Source organism: Corvus cornix, chromosome 8 (assembly GCF_000738735.6).
Source record: "Corvus cornix cornix isolate S_Up_H32 chromosome 8, ASM73873v5, whole genome shotgun sequence".
NCBI classification, from domain to species: domain Eukaryota; kingdom Metazoa; phylum Chordata; class Aves; order Passeriformes; family Corvidae; genus Corvus; species Corvus cornix.
The window spans coordinates 19,038,730-19,058,566 of record NC_046338.1 but is presented as its reverse complement, the minus strand read 5'-3'; the positions used below and the strand labels follow the sequence as shown (position 1 = coordinate 19,058,566).

At 37.5% G+C, this 19,837-nt stretch overlaps 1 protein-coding gene across 1 annotated transcript in view; it reads right to left on the bottom strand.

Annotated features, from left to right (window-relative positions):
* The window catches only part of AGL (amylo-alpha-1, 6-glucosidase, 4-alpha-glucanotransferase), a 36,639-nt gene extending 16,924 nt beyond the window's left edge, over nt 1-19,715 (bottom strand). The window contains 21 exon segments of the mRNA XM_039555996.1: nt 277-411; nt 522-634; nt 741-865; nt 1,981-2,131; nt 2,212-2,364; nt 2,601-2,702; nt 3,237-3,400; nt 3,971-4,094; nt 5,636-5,823; nt 7,529-7,668; nt 8,252-8,349; nt 8,440-8,542; nt 8,726-8,846; nt 9,162-9,273; nt 9,484-9,665; nt 14,160-14,363; nt 14,805-14,971; nt 15,827-16,037; nt 18,990-19,050; nt 19,052-19,141; nt 19,565-19,715. Of these exon segments, the coding sequence (XP_039411930.1) occupies nt 277-411; nt 522-634; nt 741-865; nt 1,981-2,131; nt 2,212-2,364; nt 2,601-2,702; nt 3,237-3,400; nt 3,971-4,094; nt 5,636-5,823; nt 7,529-7,668; nt 8,252-8,349; nt 8,440-8,542; nt 8,726-8,846; nt 9,162-9,273; nt 9,484-9,665; nt 14,160-14,363; nt 14,805-14,971; nt 15,827-16,037; nt 18,990-19,050; nt 19,052-19,072 (2,675 nt within the window). The 5' untranslated portion in view covers nt 19,073-19,141; nt 19,565-19,715.
* Between the last annotated feature and the right edge of the window lie 122 nt (nt 19,716-19,837).

Here is a 19,837-nt window from a genome sequence, read left to right as displayed (position 1 = left end):
TATTTAGAAACACAGTATTAAAAAACCCAATCACACCCCAACACTGAGAAGCAGTCCATGTTAGAAAGCCTACTTTAGGCAGCAATTACACAAACTGCAAAGTTTTTCAGTATTAACCTCACTGAGTATTATACATATAAGATCTCTGAGAGTCTTCACTGCACTGTGACAATTCAAACCCATCACCAGCAAAACCCAACAATCCCTCACTAGGTTTACATTGTATTCTTTGCTCTCCTCTCTTGGTTCTATGTCAGAAACTTAAAGCATACTCACGAAGAAAATGGTGTTTTTAATACTGGTGCTGATTGATCATCAGGAAGACTTCCAGATTTAAAATGAGAGCTGAACTGGATCAAATGATTGCGGAGTATACCCACAGCCTCTTGTGCCTTTGGGTCCAGACTAACTCTGTAAATATCAATGCATATCTTGTAGAAATACAGCACTTGAAGAACTATTCTCCAGTCTCCTATCACTCTTGTAACTCACACAGCCATTTGGCAGTTACAAGAACATACCTGAATACTATTACACTTCCTGGTGTCAATCTTTCAAATTCTATTTCTTGAACAAATTCATTTGGCCCTTTTATGGCAGTTCCAGCTTGCTTTATGATTTTACTGTCTTTTATCTTAGAAAAGAAAAGAGATTTGCAACTGAAATTCACTGTCTTTTTTTCTAATATAAAATATCACAAGAAATGTTACATCAGAACATGGGTGAAAGAAGCTAATTACCTGGATATGCTCTCTGAGTTCCATTGTGAAATTAGGCAATCCATTTATAAAATGTGGATCTTTTTTGTAAGGACTAGCACTTCTCTCAATAGTCCTAGCCTCAAGTACTACTTCGTCTATTTTTCCTAAAAAAAGTTAAATCATGTTGCAGCTCTTAAGATATTTGAAATTAAAAAAGCGATTCTTTTGAAATTATGAAGCAAAAGCTTAAATGAAAAACCTGAATATTCAAGATACAAGTCTCTGTTGCACAGGAAAAGAACAGAAAATATGGGAAAGTATTTAAATATCCTATAAATATTCATTACACACTCATATGCTGTATTGTATTTAAAATGGCAATTTTTGTTATTTTATAATAAATTAACCATAAAATCAGACAATGAGAGAATTACAACCAGTCTTTTACTGGTCATCAGCTTTCTTAGTTTTCCTGTTATCTTTTAGGAGATGGTGCTATATTGCTTTCCAAACTGCAGCTAAACAGATGGTTTATCTTCAAACAATTTATTATTAACATAGAAATTCTAATTTTCTCTATCCTTTAAGTAATTTACAGACAATAAGGTATACAAGTCTTGTAAATATCTTAAAACAGGCACACACATACACTCAAAGAACTAAGTATACTTAAAAAGCCAGTCTGGAAAGCTTCTCTTCAGAAACACGTCCAGGTAATGTATAGAAGTCTTTATACTTGTCTACTTTAGAGTACAGTAAATACTCTGCATAATTAATTAATATTATGTATGTACTGCATACATATTATCTTTACATTAACTTATTGAATACAGAGTTCTTATTAAGATGTATTTTCAAGCTACAAAATAGCTATGTATGTTTGAAAGCTGCATAAAAAATGGTATCAACAAATAGGATAAAATTTTAGCCTTTTTCCTCAGTATAACAGAATAAATGCTAATTCCCCCAACACTGTGCAATTAAACATCTCACTGTTAAATATTACTAGTTCACAAAGACCATAAAAACCCCCCACACTCTCAAGGGGAGGCTTGCAGCAGGAACATACTCAATATGAATGTTTCTGAAAACCCTAGGCACCGCAAGTCTGTTATTTTCTTTAACCACTTTTGGGACATACATGTTAGTACATATAAAAGGAGTGTTATATACTGAAAATTCTCATATGGATTTCACGTGCATGTGCTTGAAGTTAAAAAGCATGAATAACCTGAATTTTTTGTACATGACAACAGCTCTTGGAAAGAAAACTGTTTACCTGGGATACACATTTCAGGAACTTCTTTACTGTAGAAACAAGTTTTAGGATCCCTGAAGGCAGTTCGACACACAGCCACAACAGACTGGTGTGTGTTAGGGCAGTGTCTTGTCACTGCAACTATATCTTCATCAACTTGGTCTACATACACCTAGAAAAGACACAACATTGCAACTGTGCTCTCTCAGAGCATACATATGAAGAAATCGCAGTGTTACCCTCGCTACTTGCCTGATTAAAGCCTTTAGCCCCCAGCTCCTGATGCAGCCTGTTTATGGCCAGCCTTCCTGCTAGAATTCCTGTTTGGAAATTAACTTCACCAGAAGTCAGATGTGCTGCTGGATTCCATTTTGCATAAAACCTCTCTTCAGATACTACAGAGATCTGTAAAAGAACCAAATTTAAGCAAATATGAACTACTCTGGGAAATAAAAACTACCACACCTTGAGGTCTGAACTATGTAATAAATTCAAATTGCATATGAAGCTGGACAATCTGAAGTAATGCCAGAGAGTGAACGGCTTGGAATTTCAAATAAACAACATCAAAATACATGTTCTAGGATGAGAATAAAAGGTATTTTTAAAGGTAACTTAGGAGTTGAACTGTAGACACATACCTGGTGTGGTACTAGTTCATCATAGCCTTTGGTACTTCCTGTAGCACAACATGCCATGGAAACAATCATTGCACTAGGAAGAGCATCATATGCAGATCGGTGCTGCATTAAAAATATACAGGTAATAAATAGTGAAACAAAGATAGTTCGATCCTCCCAATTCAGCATACAGAAGATACATTCAACTTAACAGAGGAAATGCTAATCCCATGATCATAATTTCCTCAATTACAATACAATTATTGGAGAAGATTTCTACAAATGAACAAAGAAAAGCAACTTCAGAAAAATCATCAAAATAAGCACTCCCTGCCCACCACTCTCTCTCATTCTTGCCTGTAAACAAGCTCAGGAGAACAGGTCAACAAGCAGAAACGGAACGACTTACAGCAGCTGGATGAAAGACTCAAAATATCTTATTTAGTAACTTTATATACTTTTCCCCTTGAAAGACGAAATCTTGAATGTCAGAGGGTATTGTTATAAAATTTTTTTCTCTGCATAAAAACTTCAACTGAAATGCATTTTTTTCTAAATATTGTTCAGGATATCCAGATTGCATCAAACCCTTCCACAGTCCAGAAATATCACTTCAGAAAACATTAAAGGTAATTTTTTTTTTGTTTAGGTGCTCACCTGAATTGGACATTCATTATCATGTGTAATATCCATGAACAGTGCATGAGCAATAGCTGGCATCAAAGGCCTCAAACGTGGCTGAACAAAAGATCCAACAGGCTCACCTCCAAACCGATAAACCAACCTCCCTTCTTCGTGGCTATTGTAAGCAGTCATGGCCTCTAAAGAACAAAATACCTAAGTGTTTGCATAACTAACTACCACAGAGGACAGCACACACGAAGATGTTAATATGGCATTTAGAAGTTGTTATTTTGGTGTGTTCAATCAAACAATCAAACACACGTATATATATTCTCCAGTGTGGAAACACAGCCTTGGAATACTCCATTTACTATAATGTATTAAGGAAGAAAAAGCTAAGGGAAAAAACAGACAAAAAAGCAGAGATCACACTATTTCTCAAAGGCTTTAAAAAACTCATGCAACAAAAATCAGACATGATGCAGGACTTACATAGCAGAACTGTGCTACAACTCCTTTTTGCTTCACTAGACTAAGAGTGAAATATTTAACCTTCTGTAAACTAAACAAAGGAGGTCTTCTCTTATTTTATGGCTAGTATTGTATATTTTGCTAACTATCAAAAAAGTCACAATACAGAACCTGTACTTCTGATTATATAGAGTATGAAATTAAAAGTCCATAATATGGTAGAAAACCTTTTCTTGGAAAAAGCACATCATCTATAATCTCTCGTTGGAAAGAGACCACACACACAGCAAGCCTACCTCTTATTAAGGAGGTAATGCCCAGCCTATTCACAAAGATATTGTCCAGCTCCTCATTTCCTGTGAACAGTTCAGCCACTACATACAAATCGGCTCGCAATTTTCTAGCTGTGTCCAGCATGTACTGCAAAAAGCACAGCCAAAAAGCCACAGAAAGGGGAAAGGTAGATACAAAAAAGGACAAGTTTCAAAGCTAGGCAGGGATTGGACAATAGGAAAATGCCATGCAGCAAAGATAAACAGAAAGCCAAAATTAAGGAACAAAACAAGTTGTTATACAGAAGAGGATACACAAACATAAGCAAAACCAAGAATTAGCATACAACACAGGAGAAGTTAAATAGAACACGAAGAAGCAAAGGTAATTGCATAAGCAAAGAACATGAATATGTAAGAAAAATAAAAAAGCATACCAATGTTAGTTTCACATTTAAAAATCCAAACCATACACAACAATCCTACATAATTTTCAACTGCTTATTGTACCTCTAATCAGGCTGGTAATTCCCAGGCGGTTGACAAAAACATTGTCAATGTACTCACTGCCCGTGAAGAGTTCAGCTATCACATAAAGATTAGGTCTGACTGATCTGGCTGTTGCTAGCATCTCCTATAGATCATAATACATTTTTAATGTAAGACATCCATTTTCAGCTATGTATACACAAACATTAACATGAATGTTAACCAAACATAAATGAGTCATGATTCATATATGCAGCACATTAAAAATATTGGTAACATGTAAGTTTCATAAAAGCATGGTTGTATTTTACAGATATTATTTATGGATTGAATTCTAGGGAATTTTCTGTAGACTTTAAGCTAATTACAACTTTGTTTTAAAACAAAATCTTTGCTCAAAATACAAGAGCAAAGGTTGGATAAAAGAGATACCAATTGAACTAGGAAATCTGAGCAAGACTTCAGTCTAAGCCTTTGCAGTTACCATTCCAAAAATAGTAACAATAAACACAAGAATGGCAGAAGTTTTGAAACAGCTGCCTTTAGGAGCCACTTACAAGTTGTGCGGGCAAATCAACTTGTTTTCGAGAGCTCTTCATAGATTTAGGTCAGCTTTTAGTTAAGACTAAGCGCTAACAAGCTTCGCTACTCCAAACCTATTTAAAGCTAATTTATTAGGCAAGTACAACTTCTGTATGTAGTCGGCTCCCTGGGAAACAGAAGCACTAGCCAGACTAAATTTTTTGCAGGAGTTCTTTACCAGCTTTTAAACTCTGTGAAGTGAGCCACTTCCTGTTTAATTTAGCAACAGCAAAATATATATGGCAAAAAAATAAACCAGTCAGACTTTCAATCAAGTCTTGGAAAGGACTCCAGCTCAAACTGACATACTGGATACTGGCAGCCATCTCACCAAGTCCACAGCTAAGTGAGGGAAAAGTTAGCCAGGCCCAATCACATCCACATTATTTCAGCTAAAGTAGAGAATTAAAAGATACAATAGCTACACCTCCCTACTGTCTGATGAAGCTGAAACCATATCTAAACATCACCAGACAAGAAACCTTGCTTTTATGCTTTGAGGAAGATTCATTCCCACCGAAACTCTGCCACAAGTCCTGCACTGTTGCTGTAAAATCTGCAGGATCTATTTCACAGACAGGAAGCTGCTTTATAATAAACATGCTTAATTTTGCGTACCTCAGCTACATGAATAGGTGTTGAGTGACAGTTGTCCAGACGAACACCATGGAAATATCTGGCAGTGATTTCGGTGTATTTTTTCATATGTGCCCAGAGGTATGGGCAGTCTTCAGGTTTATTACCATAACGCAGTTTCACACTGTCTCCCCAACAAATGAGCTCTCTTCTCAAGTAAACATTTGAACCTGTAAGGGAAATAAATTCACTTTAGGGTATATACGTAATATAGAATGTGCACCAAAATGAAAAGGTGATGTTTTATTTTCTACTGCTGAAGAGCAGAAAAACACTGTAATGAACAGTAAAAATTCTAATGATAACCACAGCAACTCAAAAACCTATATACATGACACTGGTGTACAATTTCACACTCCTCCACGGAATATTTAGCTTCTGTAGTGATACTGAAACAATTTTTCAGACTGAAATAAAATTCCTTCTAATTCTTCAAAGTAGTATAAAAGCTGTAGTTCAGAAGAAGAAAAAAGCAAAAAAAAAAAATCAAACAAATGAACAAAATTAGTACTTTGGTTTTTTATACTGGCCAAATTCAAAGAAGAATCTCACTGTGTTATCATAATCTGTCACAGCCACAATTTACAATTTTATCTTCTATTAACAGCAGACTGTGATGGATTTCCAAAGCCAGGAAGTAAAAAACAGGAACTGTAAATTACCACAAATTCCCAAAACATTCACATAAGCACAGCTAACCTTTTTCTTCACTAATAGCACAGCCACATGGACAGAAAAATGGTGTTTCTTTGGATGTACACTGTGATTTTTTCAAAGGATCATTTAGAGAACTGGCTGCATTTTTTTTGCAGTTCCTTTATTGTGCCTTTGTGTACCACATTTTCACACTTTGTTCTCAGTTGAAATTATGTGTGGCATAAAACAAAGGCAAAACACAAGTACAAAGCACTCAAAAACCTGTAGCTGAGTTACGAGAGAAACCTCAGTAATGGAAATTAAATATGCTAACTGAAGCCAACAACTGAGAGAAAAAAAATACAAAAGTCTGCCTAGAAGAAAGAGTAATAAGCTGAAGGCAACTGAACAAAAACACTCTTGAAACACATTATCTCAATCCTTGAGAAGGAGAATAAAAGTAAATAAAATTTAGTGAAAGGGGTGTAGATTACCTTGCAGAAATTAAGTATTTGTTTGCTAACTCCAGATGACTCTGGAGTATCATCAGATTAGCTTGTAAAGCAGACTCAAATTTTTAGATGGTTTTTAATTACACTTAAACTGGCCTTTGTTTCATTTAGTTTACCAAGTGAATGGCTACTCTGAACACAAGCTTTTTTTGCTTTTATTAGATATCAATACTGTCCCCAAAGGAGTTAGAATGTAGTATTTTAGAATGCATGGTGATTTCATGCCCTATTTTACCTTTGCAAGTAATCTGCATACTTAATTTGGATTAACTGGGTCATCTCTTGACTGCCTGACTGCCACTCAGTGGACTTTTCAAGGATCCTGTTTTTGCTCACTAATGCAGTAAAATACTATTCACCTTTTCATTGCATTAGTTTTTCTGCCACACTGTCATTGTCTCATGGAAATGCCAACAAGCACTGGTGTTGGAACAAAGTACAAAGTAAGCAACAAAGACAATGACAAAAGTGGGGAGGCAGGATGTCCCCGTTTCAGTGGCAGAAAGCTGGTAATTTGCCTCTCAAATCTTGTAAAACTGTACCTCAAATTCCAGTTCTTACAGTTCATCTGTATGCTGAATGGGAAATTAAAGTGCTATAAGCTTAGTATCTGCTATTCTGCAGCTTCAGAGGAATACATCTGAAAAAAAGACAGATCAAGTAAAATCCTTTTTGCTTTGGCTAGAATATCAAATGGTTTGTAAGAATTCAAATTTCTTTTACACACCCGGTTCTGCGAAGTTTCTAAGAGGATCATCTCCCATAACCCAGCCATTATGAGCCATGAAATAACAAGCTTTATCTGGCTGATGTATCATAGCTTCTTCCTCCTCCACAGTCAGTTCTTTGAATGGATAGGTAAAATACCTATGGAATAGACAAGCAATTAAAAGAGAAAACAAAGAGACAAGCACCAAACACATATGGTAACCTAAGCTGCAATTTATTTTCTTTGAAATTAAAGTATCTGCTATGAACTGGCTTGTACATAATACAGACAAAAAAGAGAGCAACTTGCATAAATGCTGGAGATTTTTCTATTTTGAAGGAAGCTTTGAAGGAGCAAGAACAGATGTTGCCACTATCCTGGTGTCAGCTGGTAATGTAAGACTAAAGCCATAGAACTTTAGGCATGAGTGGCATCAAGTATATAAAACGTGAAAGGTATAAACTTTCCTAGTTCCACTCCTCTTCCACCTACAACAGCAATTTGCACTATGTAACGTTTTGATGTTCTCTGAGTATTGTCTCATGCTTTCTGGTCACATTTGCTTATGAAATAGTTATTGCTGTTGCTTACAAAAAACCCTATCAATTCATTAAGTGGCATTTGTCCATGTGAAAGAAAACATACATTTGTATATACAAATATATATTTTTATTTAACTTTGAACTTGCTTTCCCTGGATAGGTTCTAAGTTTCCAAACAAACAAGAAAACATGTATATACCTGGTAACCAAGGGATGTTTTCTACTGATAAGACCCAGCTTAGGACCATCACAAGCGATTCGTTCATAAACCACAGTCCCCACAAGACAATTGACAGCCTAGAAGTAATTAAATTATGCATTATTGAAATGCCTGCATTTATTTGGAATTTTAAACAATTCAGCATTAAAACACAGTAATTTCAACACCTGTTCTTGATGGTGACTAGTTTGTCTGAATTGCTCAGCATTTAGCTCCTCAATCCTCTTGCGAAACCAGTTACAACATTCTTCTATTGCAGCTGGTCCATTGCTTTGTCAGGAGGACATTAAAAGCAGAACAACAATTAGAAAACATTATTTTAAAAGCATGCAGTATAAATTACTAAAAGGAATCAAAACTTAACTTTTTCCTCATGTCTGAAAGCAATGTCTTTTTTTGGCTTCATAAATTTAGCTTCACTTAGATTTTAACTTGTAATCAGTAGCACAGTACCTGTGTGGTATGAACGTTGCCAGTGCTACATTCATATCCACAGTACAGCCAAGTCGTCTGTAATCAGGGTCCTGAAGTATTTGAAGATGTTGATTTGGATCAGATTTACTGCTCATTTTGCCTGAGAACAATATAGAAACAAGTGCTCAAAGTAGAAACAGGAATTACATTTAAAGACATGCAACTTTTATAACTAGCATAACCAAGATGTGGGTGGATGAAGGGATGAAGGCATTGAAGAGGTACAGAGTCTTTAAAGATCTTCCTAGCCCTCAAAGCATTCTTGAATGCTTAAATCAGCACAGTGGATGTCTCACATAGCAAAAAATAGCATTATATTGTTTTCCATCTAACTGTTAAGTTTACCTATGCCTCTTGAACTATAAATACATAATTCACATGCTTCAGCATAACCTTCAACATAACCTTCCTTTACCTTGAGTTAGAAGGGTTTTAAATTGCTGCACAGCTTTGTTAACATCCACTTGGAAAAATTCCCATAGTTTAATTTTTGGATATATATCTTCATAAATTATTTTACGTAAACACTGTAAAAATAAAAAATGTGTTAGTTACTGAGGTTGTTTATTAATATAATTAAGAAAAGCAAAAAAAATAGGGAGCAAGGGCTTATTTCACTACATGTATCTGCAAAGTATACATCACTTTTTGTGCATTTCCACAACCCTAGATATATTAAAGGTTTATCCAGCTATTTATGAAGTTTATTAGCTTATACTTAGTTCTCATTCACTTACATTTAAGTGCTGATCATTTTCAATCAAGGGTGGGACCCCTTTGGCAATATACTTTCCATCAGCCACCATACCAGTCAAATGCCACAGAGCTCTATCCAGGACCCAAGCTGGCTTCAGGTGAGGAGAATTTACAAGGTTATAGCCACATTCTGGATGCATCCTGAGCCATTCACTGTTAGTAGCTTTTTGAAGAAAGGGATGGGGGAGAAAAAAACCAAACAAAAATGTAAGTACATAAGTTGAACCCTTCACTGTATTTTGTAAACATCTTAACACCAAGAAGCTGAGGTACTATAGTACACAGAGTTCATTCACATTTCAACTGAAGTTTTCCATGTCAATTGAAAATAATGTCTTATGCAGAAATGTTATTACTGATCGACTTTTTTTTTGGTCAAAAATACAGCTGCAGAGACAGCAGAAAAACTTTTCGTTAGTTACATAAAAATATGTAATAGTACCACCAATTCTAAAACACTTAAAAAAAAAAATCCAATTTTTGTTGCCAGAAATACAACAAATACTGAAAATAAGATACTGATATTCTTTGAGTGTTGGAAGCCAAACATACGTCCCAAACTTTATAATATATGTTGTTTATTTTTTAATATTCTTCATCCTGTCAGATGCCACACGCAGCCAGAGACAGAGTGCACACACACCACCCAAAAAACAATTAATGCAAAATATAGTTAAATGGGCATTTACGAAAGAAGTAGCTGTGACACTTGTGTACATAAAAAGAAGCTGAGTTGGAGGAAGCAATGTCACTGAGTCTTACACAGCAAGATGAGTGCACTGTCTGGTGCATGCAAATGGAACACTAATTCAGGCCAAACACTACACTCGGTGTCTATTTGCCAAGCTTCCCTTGTAGCATCACCCAGCACCTGAACACTAATGCTGAACATTAAAAATTAACTCAGAGAAGGCAAGGAGCCTTCACTAGAACACAGGTGTAGTATTCTAATATAGACAGCGTGCGTGCAGCAGTATGGGTAAATACATACATAGTACAGAAATTTGATTTTGGAAGTATGACTAAAAAGAAAAATCCAAGAGTTAATCTCTTTCCAATTTTGCAACTCATTCGCAACACTGCTTAATTGAAAATAAACCTAATATATTCTTCTGAATGAATATCTCAAACCGAAAAACTAAACTATAAAACAAAAAATAAAAAGACAACCTCACAGAATGCCTAAGAACAAAAACCAGGTTTTCAGAAAAGCAGAGAAAAACAGAAGTAGTACTTCCCACATGGGAAAATATGCAACAAATTATTATATTAGAAACATGAAGAGTCACTAACGTGTCCAGAATTATAGCAGAACAAAAATACTTAAAATCTCAGGTCTGCTTAGTTCAAAGAAGTTTAAACAGAAATCTCAAATGGGGGAAAAAAAAAAATCTACTAGCTCAGTTTATAGTGTGAACAGCTCTCCTGAGCACCATGTTACATTATATGTCAAGACATGGCAAAATTCCATGTTTATAAGATCAAACCATTTGTGGAAATTAAAATCCTTATGGTTTAAATACCATCTACAACTAAACCCACCATGTTTTAAAGTTATGTAAAGCAACATTAAGCTTAGGCTGTTAAAGGCTGTTCTAGGCCAAACAGATTATTCTCTCCTGCTCTTTCCTTCTTTATATTTTACTACTTCTGAAAAAAGCTTTCTTCTCCAAAAAGCAAAAACAGCTTGTTCTATTCTTCTAACAAGAACTATAATTTACTATAAAGGACTTTCATAAGTAAATACAATTAATTCTAAAAAGACAACACATAAGTTAAATCTAAGGGGTTAGCATCAAAAAAAAAAGAGAAGTCAACAGGCCTTCCATTAATTCTGGTAAAGAACAGAAAGATGTTTCCTGATCAGAAGGTAAGCTCCAGTGATTCACACTGTAACACCAAGAGAAATCTAACTCTGCAGAAGAAAAATTATCCAAAACATCACTCGTGATTACATTTGCTACAGCTAAGGAGAAAGTAAGTATAGTATAGATTATGTGTATAGTATAAAGTAAGTACAGGAATAAAGAAATACCAAGATGAGAAATTACAGAAAACTTTCTAAAATTCATTATATTCTTCTTTAAAAAATCTGAAATTTTTTTCTTAAGTGACTAACTCATTTTTACACAAATTAAACACAAGCCTAATATTTAGCAGTGATGCTCACAGCCCAAGATTTCTTTTTTTTTTTTTGATCATTTATAAAGCTGGGAGAAGGTGGTGTTTAATATGACTAAGTACTTGAAATTAAGAGTTACTCAAGTGCTATACTACAACTATACAATAGTAGCCTCTTGTGAAAGATAAGTTAATACATAATTTATTTCACTTTATTTTTATTACTTGATATGATTTATTACAGCCACTGAAAGCTCAGAAAAGAAAAACAACTCCAAATGTCTTTTTTCTGTCTCCTGGTGAAAAGGAAATGCCAGCCAACACATTTCTTATTTGAATATACCCAGTTACCAGAGAGGATTTGCAAGTTTATCCGTGATACGCCAGCGAAGATGCCAAAGGTGCAGGGATATTTAACATCAGCGCATGACTTCACTTTTAAAGCTGGGCCATAGATGCTGCCTTTCATTAGAGCCTCATGGAGACATCAAGAGCTGATTCCCACTGTTCCCTGCTGTGCCCACAGTGTGGGCTCTGCTCCAGAGCAAACACTGAACACCTCAGCTTAATGCCCAATCCTGCAAGTGATGCTGCCGGACTCCCACAGGAGCAGAGGGGAAACTATGCCATTTTTATACAACGGTCTCAACTAGAAAGCAGAAACTACCAACAGAACCACTGTAAGCTGAGGGGTCATGACTGTTAGAATTAACATTAGAAAATTTACTGAGATGACTTAAGCTTTTAATGCAGACATCCTACAGAATGAATAAGGATGTGCAATTATCCATAATCTGCTCCAAATAATGGACTATACATTTTATCTCTTTTATATTCAAATGAGTCAATGAAATGTGTTTTACAATTAAGTCACCCTAATGTGCAGGAATGACTTCATTTAACTACTGGAAATCACTGCTCAATTAAGAAAAAAAGTTACCTTCCATCTAATCAAGATCCAAAGAACCCCAAAACGTCCCATATTTTCTTATTTCAAAGGCCCCCTTGAAAAGTTCCACAGGCTTATAACATCAACCGTTATCTTTCAGCTAATGCTAAATTTATCATTCAACAAAGTGTGGAGACAGTTGTACACCAAGAAGTTTAGATTATAATCAACAAAGATGGGGGAAACATTCAAGTTTAGAAGTCTTAAAGCAGGAAACAAAGCCATCAAGGATACCTTGCTTAATGACCTAAGAACCACAATCATCTGAATACTTCTATCCTCTTAGAAGACACTTCTGAACATCCTTTCACCGTAGTACAACTGTTGAGTCATCCATCCCAATGAAGATTACTTTAACTCTGAATGTAACCTGAAAAAGTCCTTCTAAAAATGCAGCCAAATAACATGACATTTTCCTTCTCAAATATATTCTAATGTGTAATTATTATAGTTAGGTCTTTCTATCCATCAAAATACATTCTCCTTAGTAGCATGTAAATATATACTGTTAAAAAATGAGTGGATCTCAAGCATCTATAAGAGAAACTGGACTTCCAGTTGACCAGTGTAAGAAATTTTTTATCCAGAACTGGGAGGCTGTTTAAAATCCTAATTCCCTTAGACACAGAGCCAAGAACTATAATTAGTAACTTTTCAACAAACAAATAGGGCAAGCCCTGTCCAGACTGATTGGATAGGAATGTTTGGCAGCAGTCAACACCAAAGAACTAAAGCAAATAAAGCTTGAAATTCACATATTATCTATGTTTAGGGGTTTTTGAGCCTCAAAAGACATCAACCTACATAACCAGTTGTTGTAGTGTCTGCTGTGAGAATGCTAAATATTATCATCTTTAGGATTACAGCATACAATAACAACCGCATTAGAAACACAATCAAAGAAAACTCATTATCCAAATAATCAGCAAAATTGCAAATTATTAAGTACTGTAATTTAAATTTCATCAGATCACAAAGAAGAAAACCCACTGTCCCTCACACAGTTAAGTAACACCTTCAATGTATTAACACATCTACTCTTAAAAAAAACCTGCCCCAAGCACAAAGCTCTCTCTTCTTTCTTTCCCCACAGACTGAGCTGTGACACTTCCCCATCACTTAATCCTACCTTCTTGTCCCAACTGTTTATCATCTGCATGTTAGAGACAACCTAGAGCAGTTACTTTTAAGCAGCTAGATGCTTAACAAGAAAGTTTAACAAGAAAGTACACAGTTTGTGCTCATCAAACAATTCATAATACAGACTCTGTTCAAATATTTGGGAACTGCACACCACAGATCACAAAGACAGGCATATTATATAAATACAGATACACAGCTTAATCATTCTTTTTAAGAAGAGCTCTATTCACTCTTTCAGCAACAATACTAAGTTTTTTTATACCTGATACAGAGGCATATCAGTTATAATTGCAAGGAGTTGTTCTGGATTTGAGAGACTCAAAACCAGAGACAACTACATTATTTAAAAGAGCTACTAAAAATGGGTTCAGGAGGGAGACGTTAAGGGAAATAATTAAATACAATTATAGGACCAATCTGGTTACTAACAAACAAAAGTCATACCAGTATGATTGTAGACTACATCTGTGATGCAAAGCATATTCCATTCATTTTTCAATTTCTCCACAAGCGCTCCTATATCGCTCCAAGTGCACTTTTTATTATGGTTTGAAAATTCAGGATTTACTTCTAACTGATCAGCCAATGAATAACATGATCTAGATAGTCCAAGCTTCTGCAGTGGTGTAAAATGAATCATGTTGTAACCTATGTAATAAGAAACCATTTATTTAATAAGGGAAAAAAAAAAAATCAGTCAAAGTTAATCGAAAGAAGCATAATAAGCCACACTTACTACTTAAAGCTAGTGTTTGGAATAACCAATGTAAATTTATCTGAATCTTCCCCTTGAAATTCTATGTAACACAAGCTTTAAAAATCACCCTGTCAGTTCAACAAACTTCCAAGTCTATGTGAAATCAAAACAATAAAATAAGTAGTTTCCCATATTAGGAAATTCCTGAATTTTTGCATCTCTGCCAATATTTTAATCAATTCACTGACTCATTCTGTTAACTAAATTGAATGTAGCAGAAAATACATAATCTACAAATATACGAGTTGTTTACACTGAAGCTCTTCTGTGTAACTTTGGGTTTTGATCATAGAACAAAAACTTATATCCTTAAACATGTGTATGAGCATTACCTGTTTCTTTTGCCACTTTAAGCCGATCTTCCCATTCATGAAATGGTCCCAGACACTTAGCGAGGAACGTCTGGAGTGTAACACAATCCAAAGGTAGTACATGATTATCAGCTCCAACATGCAAAATGGGATCCACAACTATGTAACCTCCACCACTTTTTTCATTTCTAGCAAAAAAGAATTTTAATTGGTATAATTAACACCCATTGTACCAGTCAGTTTCAGAGAGAGAATTCAAATAGCAAATAGGTATTTCAGAAACACTAGCCCAGTATAGTGGCTGGAGGGAGAGGGGGAACAGGACTGCATGACATCTGAAGAAAATCTCTTAGGCATCATCTCTCTACCGGACTTAAAAGAATACAACTGGGATACAGAGCTTAAAACTCTGGAAAAGTGAGATACCTTTGCTATTTTCTGAGATGGAGCACTGGTTCCTCCTTTTGGCATATGGACAGAAACACAAAGCACAACTGCCCATCTACTATGTGTAGATCTCCATCTTGAGCACCATCCTCAGGAAGGTACCTGAGCTACGTGTCCTAAGCTTGGAGAATTTAACCACCCATCTTCCAGAAACTCAAAATACCAGACTACAGTTATCACAGACAGTGGCATTCTCTTCTGTAGTTGTCCCACTAAAAGAGAGGAGGAAGTAAAGGAGCCAAGTAAAGAATGCCAGAACCTTTGTGCTAGATAAGAAACAACCCTGAAAGTCAATGAAGAAAGTACAAATTAATCATTGAGATACCCAGAATGCTGATGAATTTGAAAACTTGCAAAAATAGATTGCTTCTCCAGCATTCACAGAAAGTTGTTCAGCTTGGCTCTGTATGCTCTCCAGAATATTTCTGCATCAGAAAGTATTAAATAACCACCAGTTACTGTTTTTCATTAGTGGATTCTGATTGGTCCCAAGGTTGCAATTTGAAAAATGCACGGAAAAAATGTTTTTCTTCAGGTTAAGATGTAGACCAAGGGAGCAAACTGCATTTGGCTGTAGGTATACAAATTTCACTCACCCAAGACTAAAATAGTACTGGTATGACCCAGAAATTTGGAGATCCAACTTGCAGTATTTGTCAGAGTCATCTTCTTTTCCTGTGGGATTGTGCCATGATAGTGTCCTGAACTTGTGGCGATCAAAAACTTCTCCAGAAGCTGGATAATTTGTGTACACAGTAACGGACTTGCCCTGAAGAGTTGGGCCCAATCGGAATTGTAGCTCAAAACCTCAAGAAAAAAAGAAAAAGAAAAAAGATAAAATCACTTGATCAGGAGGACTAGGTATTTCTAATCTCTTATTACAATTCCTAATTTGCTACTATGTTAATAAGAAAGTACACCCTCATATCTGCCAAGAATTTCAGCAGAATGATATATCTCTACACCACAGAATCATAGAATATCCTGAGCTGGAAGGCACTCACAAGGACCACTCAAGTCCAATTCCTGGCCCTGCACAGGACTCCTCAGGAATTGCACCATGTGCCTGAGAGTGCTGTCCAAATGCTTTTTGAACTCTGTCAGGCTTGGTGCTGTGACCACTTCCCTGGGGAGCCTGTGACAATGCCCAACCACCCTCTGGGTGAAGAAACTTTTCCTGATATCCAGCCTAAACCTCCCCTGACACAGCTCCATGCCATTCCCTCGGGTCCTATCACTGCAACCACAGAGAAGAGATCAGTGCCTGCCCCTCACAAGGAAGTTGCAGACTGCAATGAGGTCTCCCCTCAGTCTCCTCTCCTCCAGGCTGAACAGAACAAGTGACCTCAACCACTCCTCAGACAGCTTCCCTCAAGGCCCTTCACCATCTTCACTGCTCTTCTTTGAATGCTGTCTAATAGGTTTAAACCTTTCTTATATTGTAACACTCAAAACTGCACCATCTCTCCCTACCCTCCTAACATTGTTCTTTGCATATTCTACATGTATCCTTTTTCCTTTACTTACACGGCACTATTCATCTTCTTTCCAATTTGTTTCTCTTTGCTAAATAGAAAGTTTTAAAAACAAAATATAGCAAAACACCATGATCATTAGGCTACATTCAATTTTACATAGATTTTGGATTATGTAGTCTTTAAGTACTTAGGTTTACCAAGTATATATGGTAGGCTGACCCATGAAAACATCTAAAAAAATTAGGAACACATTTAAAACCAGAAAATATTTCAAATACCTTCATTATTCATTGAGGGTTCACTAAACAATTAAAAATCCTTATGCTTTTTACTGAAAAATTATATGTAAGTGTGTATGATCTACAATATATGAATTGTTAAACTTTCAGAGAACTCAGCAAACTAAAGGGAGTTTTGTATATGTGCTGCAGGTCACACACACATAGAAAGAGGCTTAAGTTTAAGCTTATGATACCTGTGATAATGAGAAAAATTAAGTTAAAAAATTGGAACCTAAAAGCATATGTAGTCTACTAAGTTAGACATAAAAAATTCTATTCAGTCAAGAAGCTTTAGAATAGGTTTCCACTTGCAAATATGAGGATCACCATCACAAGTGGCTAATTACAGGGTTCTTTCAAGTGAATGAAACAGATTAAGTTCTTACACAGTAACTTTTAATAAATTACATGCCAGTCACACATTTAAGTGCAGCAAACCACCTATTAGCCCTAGCAGTCAACAAAATTGGGAGTAAAAGAAACCTGAGTACTTGCAAAAAAGGAGAAAATTATTAGTACATAGATAATAAATCAGAAAGTGTAAAAATTCTGGATAGCAAGTTCTAGTATCTTAAGTTGAAAAAAACCACTTGCTTATTAAGTAGTATCATGGGGACTCTAACAACACAATTCAATGTCTGAATACATTTAAATATAAGTGCTATCAAGCTTTGTGTTTCTCTTACTAACAAAATCACCACAGCACCAAAATCCACCAGGCAAAGCAGTTGTTTTCAGATCTGAATGTTTGTCAGGTAAAATGAAGCTCATCTTAATGCTATATATATATATATATGTATTTATATAAAACCACTCTTGGAAGGTTAAGTACACTCTCTTCGGTCCTGGCCTGACATTTTGTTACAGGGATTACTAAAATTAGAGCACAGGGATATATGTCATTGATATCTTATTTCCTGTAAGAGTTATACTGACATCGGGAGTGCTGTGCTCAAAATTAGCTATGCCCTCTCAGAGACTGCTACCAGCAGGAGCACTTTGAATGTTTGACAGCCATGCACTTCTGCTTCCCCCCTTCCAAGAAAATTGACACAACTGGATGGATAAGTTAAAAATGGAAGTTAGGATCAACTCTGCACTTCACTACTGACATTTCCTTACATTAGGGTGGTCAGAAAATCTTGAAATCAGTTAGTTGAAGAGAATTTTTATTCTCAAGAACCAAAATCTTGCTCCTCTACTAAACCACTTTGATATTAAGTTCCTAAATTACTAACACATAATAACAAACCCCACAAAAACTCTTAATAAAAATTGTTGTGCTGTTAAAAATGGTTTTTAAAGACAGGGCCTATAGTTTTATAGTCTAAATTTGCTGACCAGCGTAATAGTGGACCAATTAGGGGATGTTTTTTGTTGGTTTGGTTTTTTTTTCTCCAAATAGAGTTAAAAACACTTTCAAGGAGAAATAACATCAAGGTCTTAGACATATGCAGGAGGATACATAGCTCTGATAACATAACAAATCTGATAACAAGATTTAGAAGTTACTAAAGAGCTTATATTCTGAAACACTACCTCAAACCTGCAGACATTGCAAAATGCCTGATATTACTGATAGATTTCAAAATTATAATATTAAAACATGGGGTGCTGCATAAGAAGATAAACACTGGAGACCTTGACTTAAGTGGACTTTTGCAGGTCACTGAAGTAGAGGCTATAAAAGGAGAAGGACAAGGCCTGTCTAAAAAATGCTTTGCGCTTCAGTCCCATGAAGACTGACAGCTCTTGGCCAATGTGCTCTTCGTTTCTCAAGAGCTTAACGAGTCAGATTAAACTGTGTGCAGAGCCCACAGAGCTCTGCAGTGGAAGCAAGTTAAAACAAACAAACCAACCCATAACCAAACCAACAATACCCCTACACACACCCCCAAAACCCCATCACTTCAGGCTGAGCTCCCTTTCCACTGCCATCCAAAGACGATGTCGAGGTCTCGGCCATTTCCCTCTCACCTGGCCCCGGCACCCCGACCTACCCTGCTCCAGCCTGAAGAGAGTCTTGTCCAGCTTCTCCATCTCGTCGAGGTGCAGCAGCCGCCGTCTCCTTACCGCCCGGCATGGCTGCGGCCGCCCGTCCGGCGCTCCCCGCTGCGCCGGGACTCTCAGTGCGGGAAGGGAGAGGCGAGCCCTGCCGTGAGGGAACACAGACAAAACCCTGCGGGTCAGAGGAGACCCCCGGCAGGACGCGGCCGCTCAGGAGCGCCTCACGCCGCCGGGCGCGCTTACATGTTCCCCGGTCCCGGGGAGCGCGGAGACACGGCACTGCAGGGCAAGGCGGAGGGGAGGCGGCTACAGGACGAGCTGTCAGGCAGCGCTCAGCCCTGCCCTAGCCGGGGACCGCCGCCGGCAGCACCCCGGAGCAGCTCCCGTCCCACAGCGCGGCCCGGCCCGCAGCCAGGCTATAGGGGTGCCCCCGAGGAGGGGGAGCCTGACACCTGTCACTCTTCGCGCCCGCCCCGGCGCTGCCGGAGCGCTCCGCCAGGGCCCTCACGGCCGCCCCGCCGCCCTCAGCGGGGAGCGCTGCCCGCCGCAGCCGTCCCACCATACTCACGAGCGGGCCCGCAGAGCGGCGGAGGCGCCGCTCCTCGCGGAGGGCGACGGCTGCCGAGGCCGAGCGGAGCCGGGACTGGGGCTGCCTGCGGCAGCCGCCCCGAGCTGGTTCGGCGGTCAGTGACGCACTTGCCCACAGCCACGGAGGCACCTCTCCTTTCCTGCCCTTTTCTTGCCTTTTTTTTTTTAAACAAAGTTTATTGGTTCCGCGGCGGCCGCGCTCGGAGACGGGCGGCGCCGGCGCAGCTCCCGCGAGAGCCCAGGGCCCGCCCCG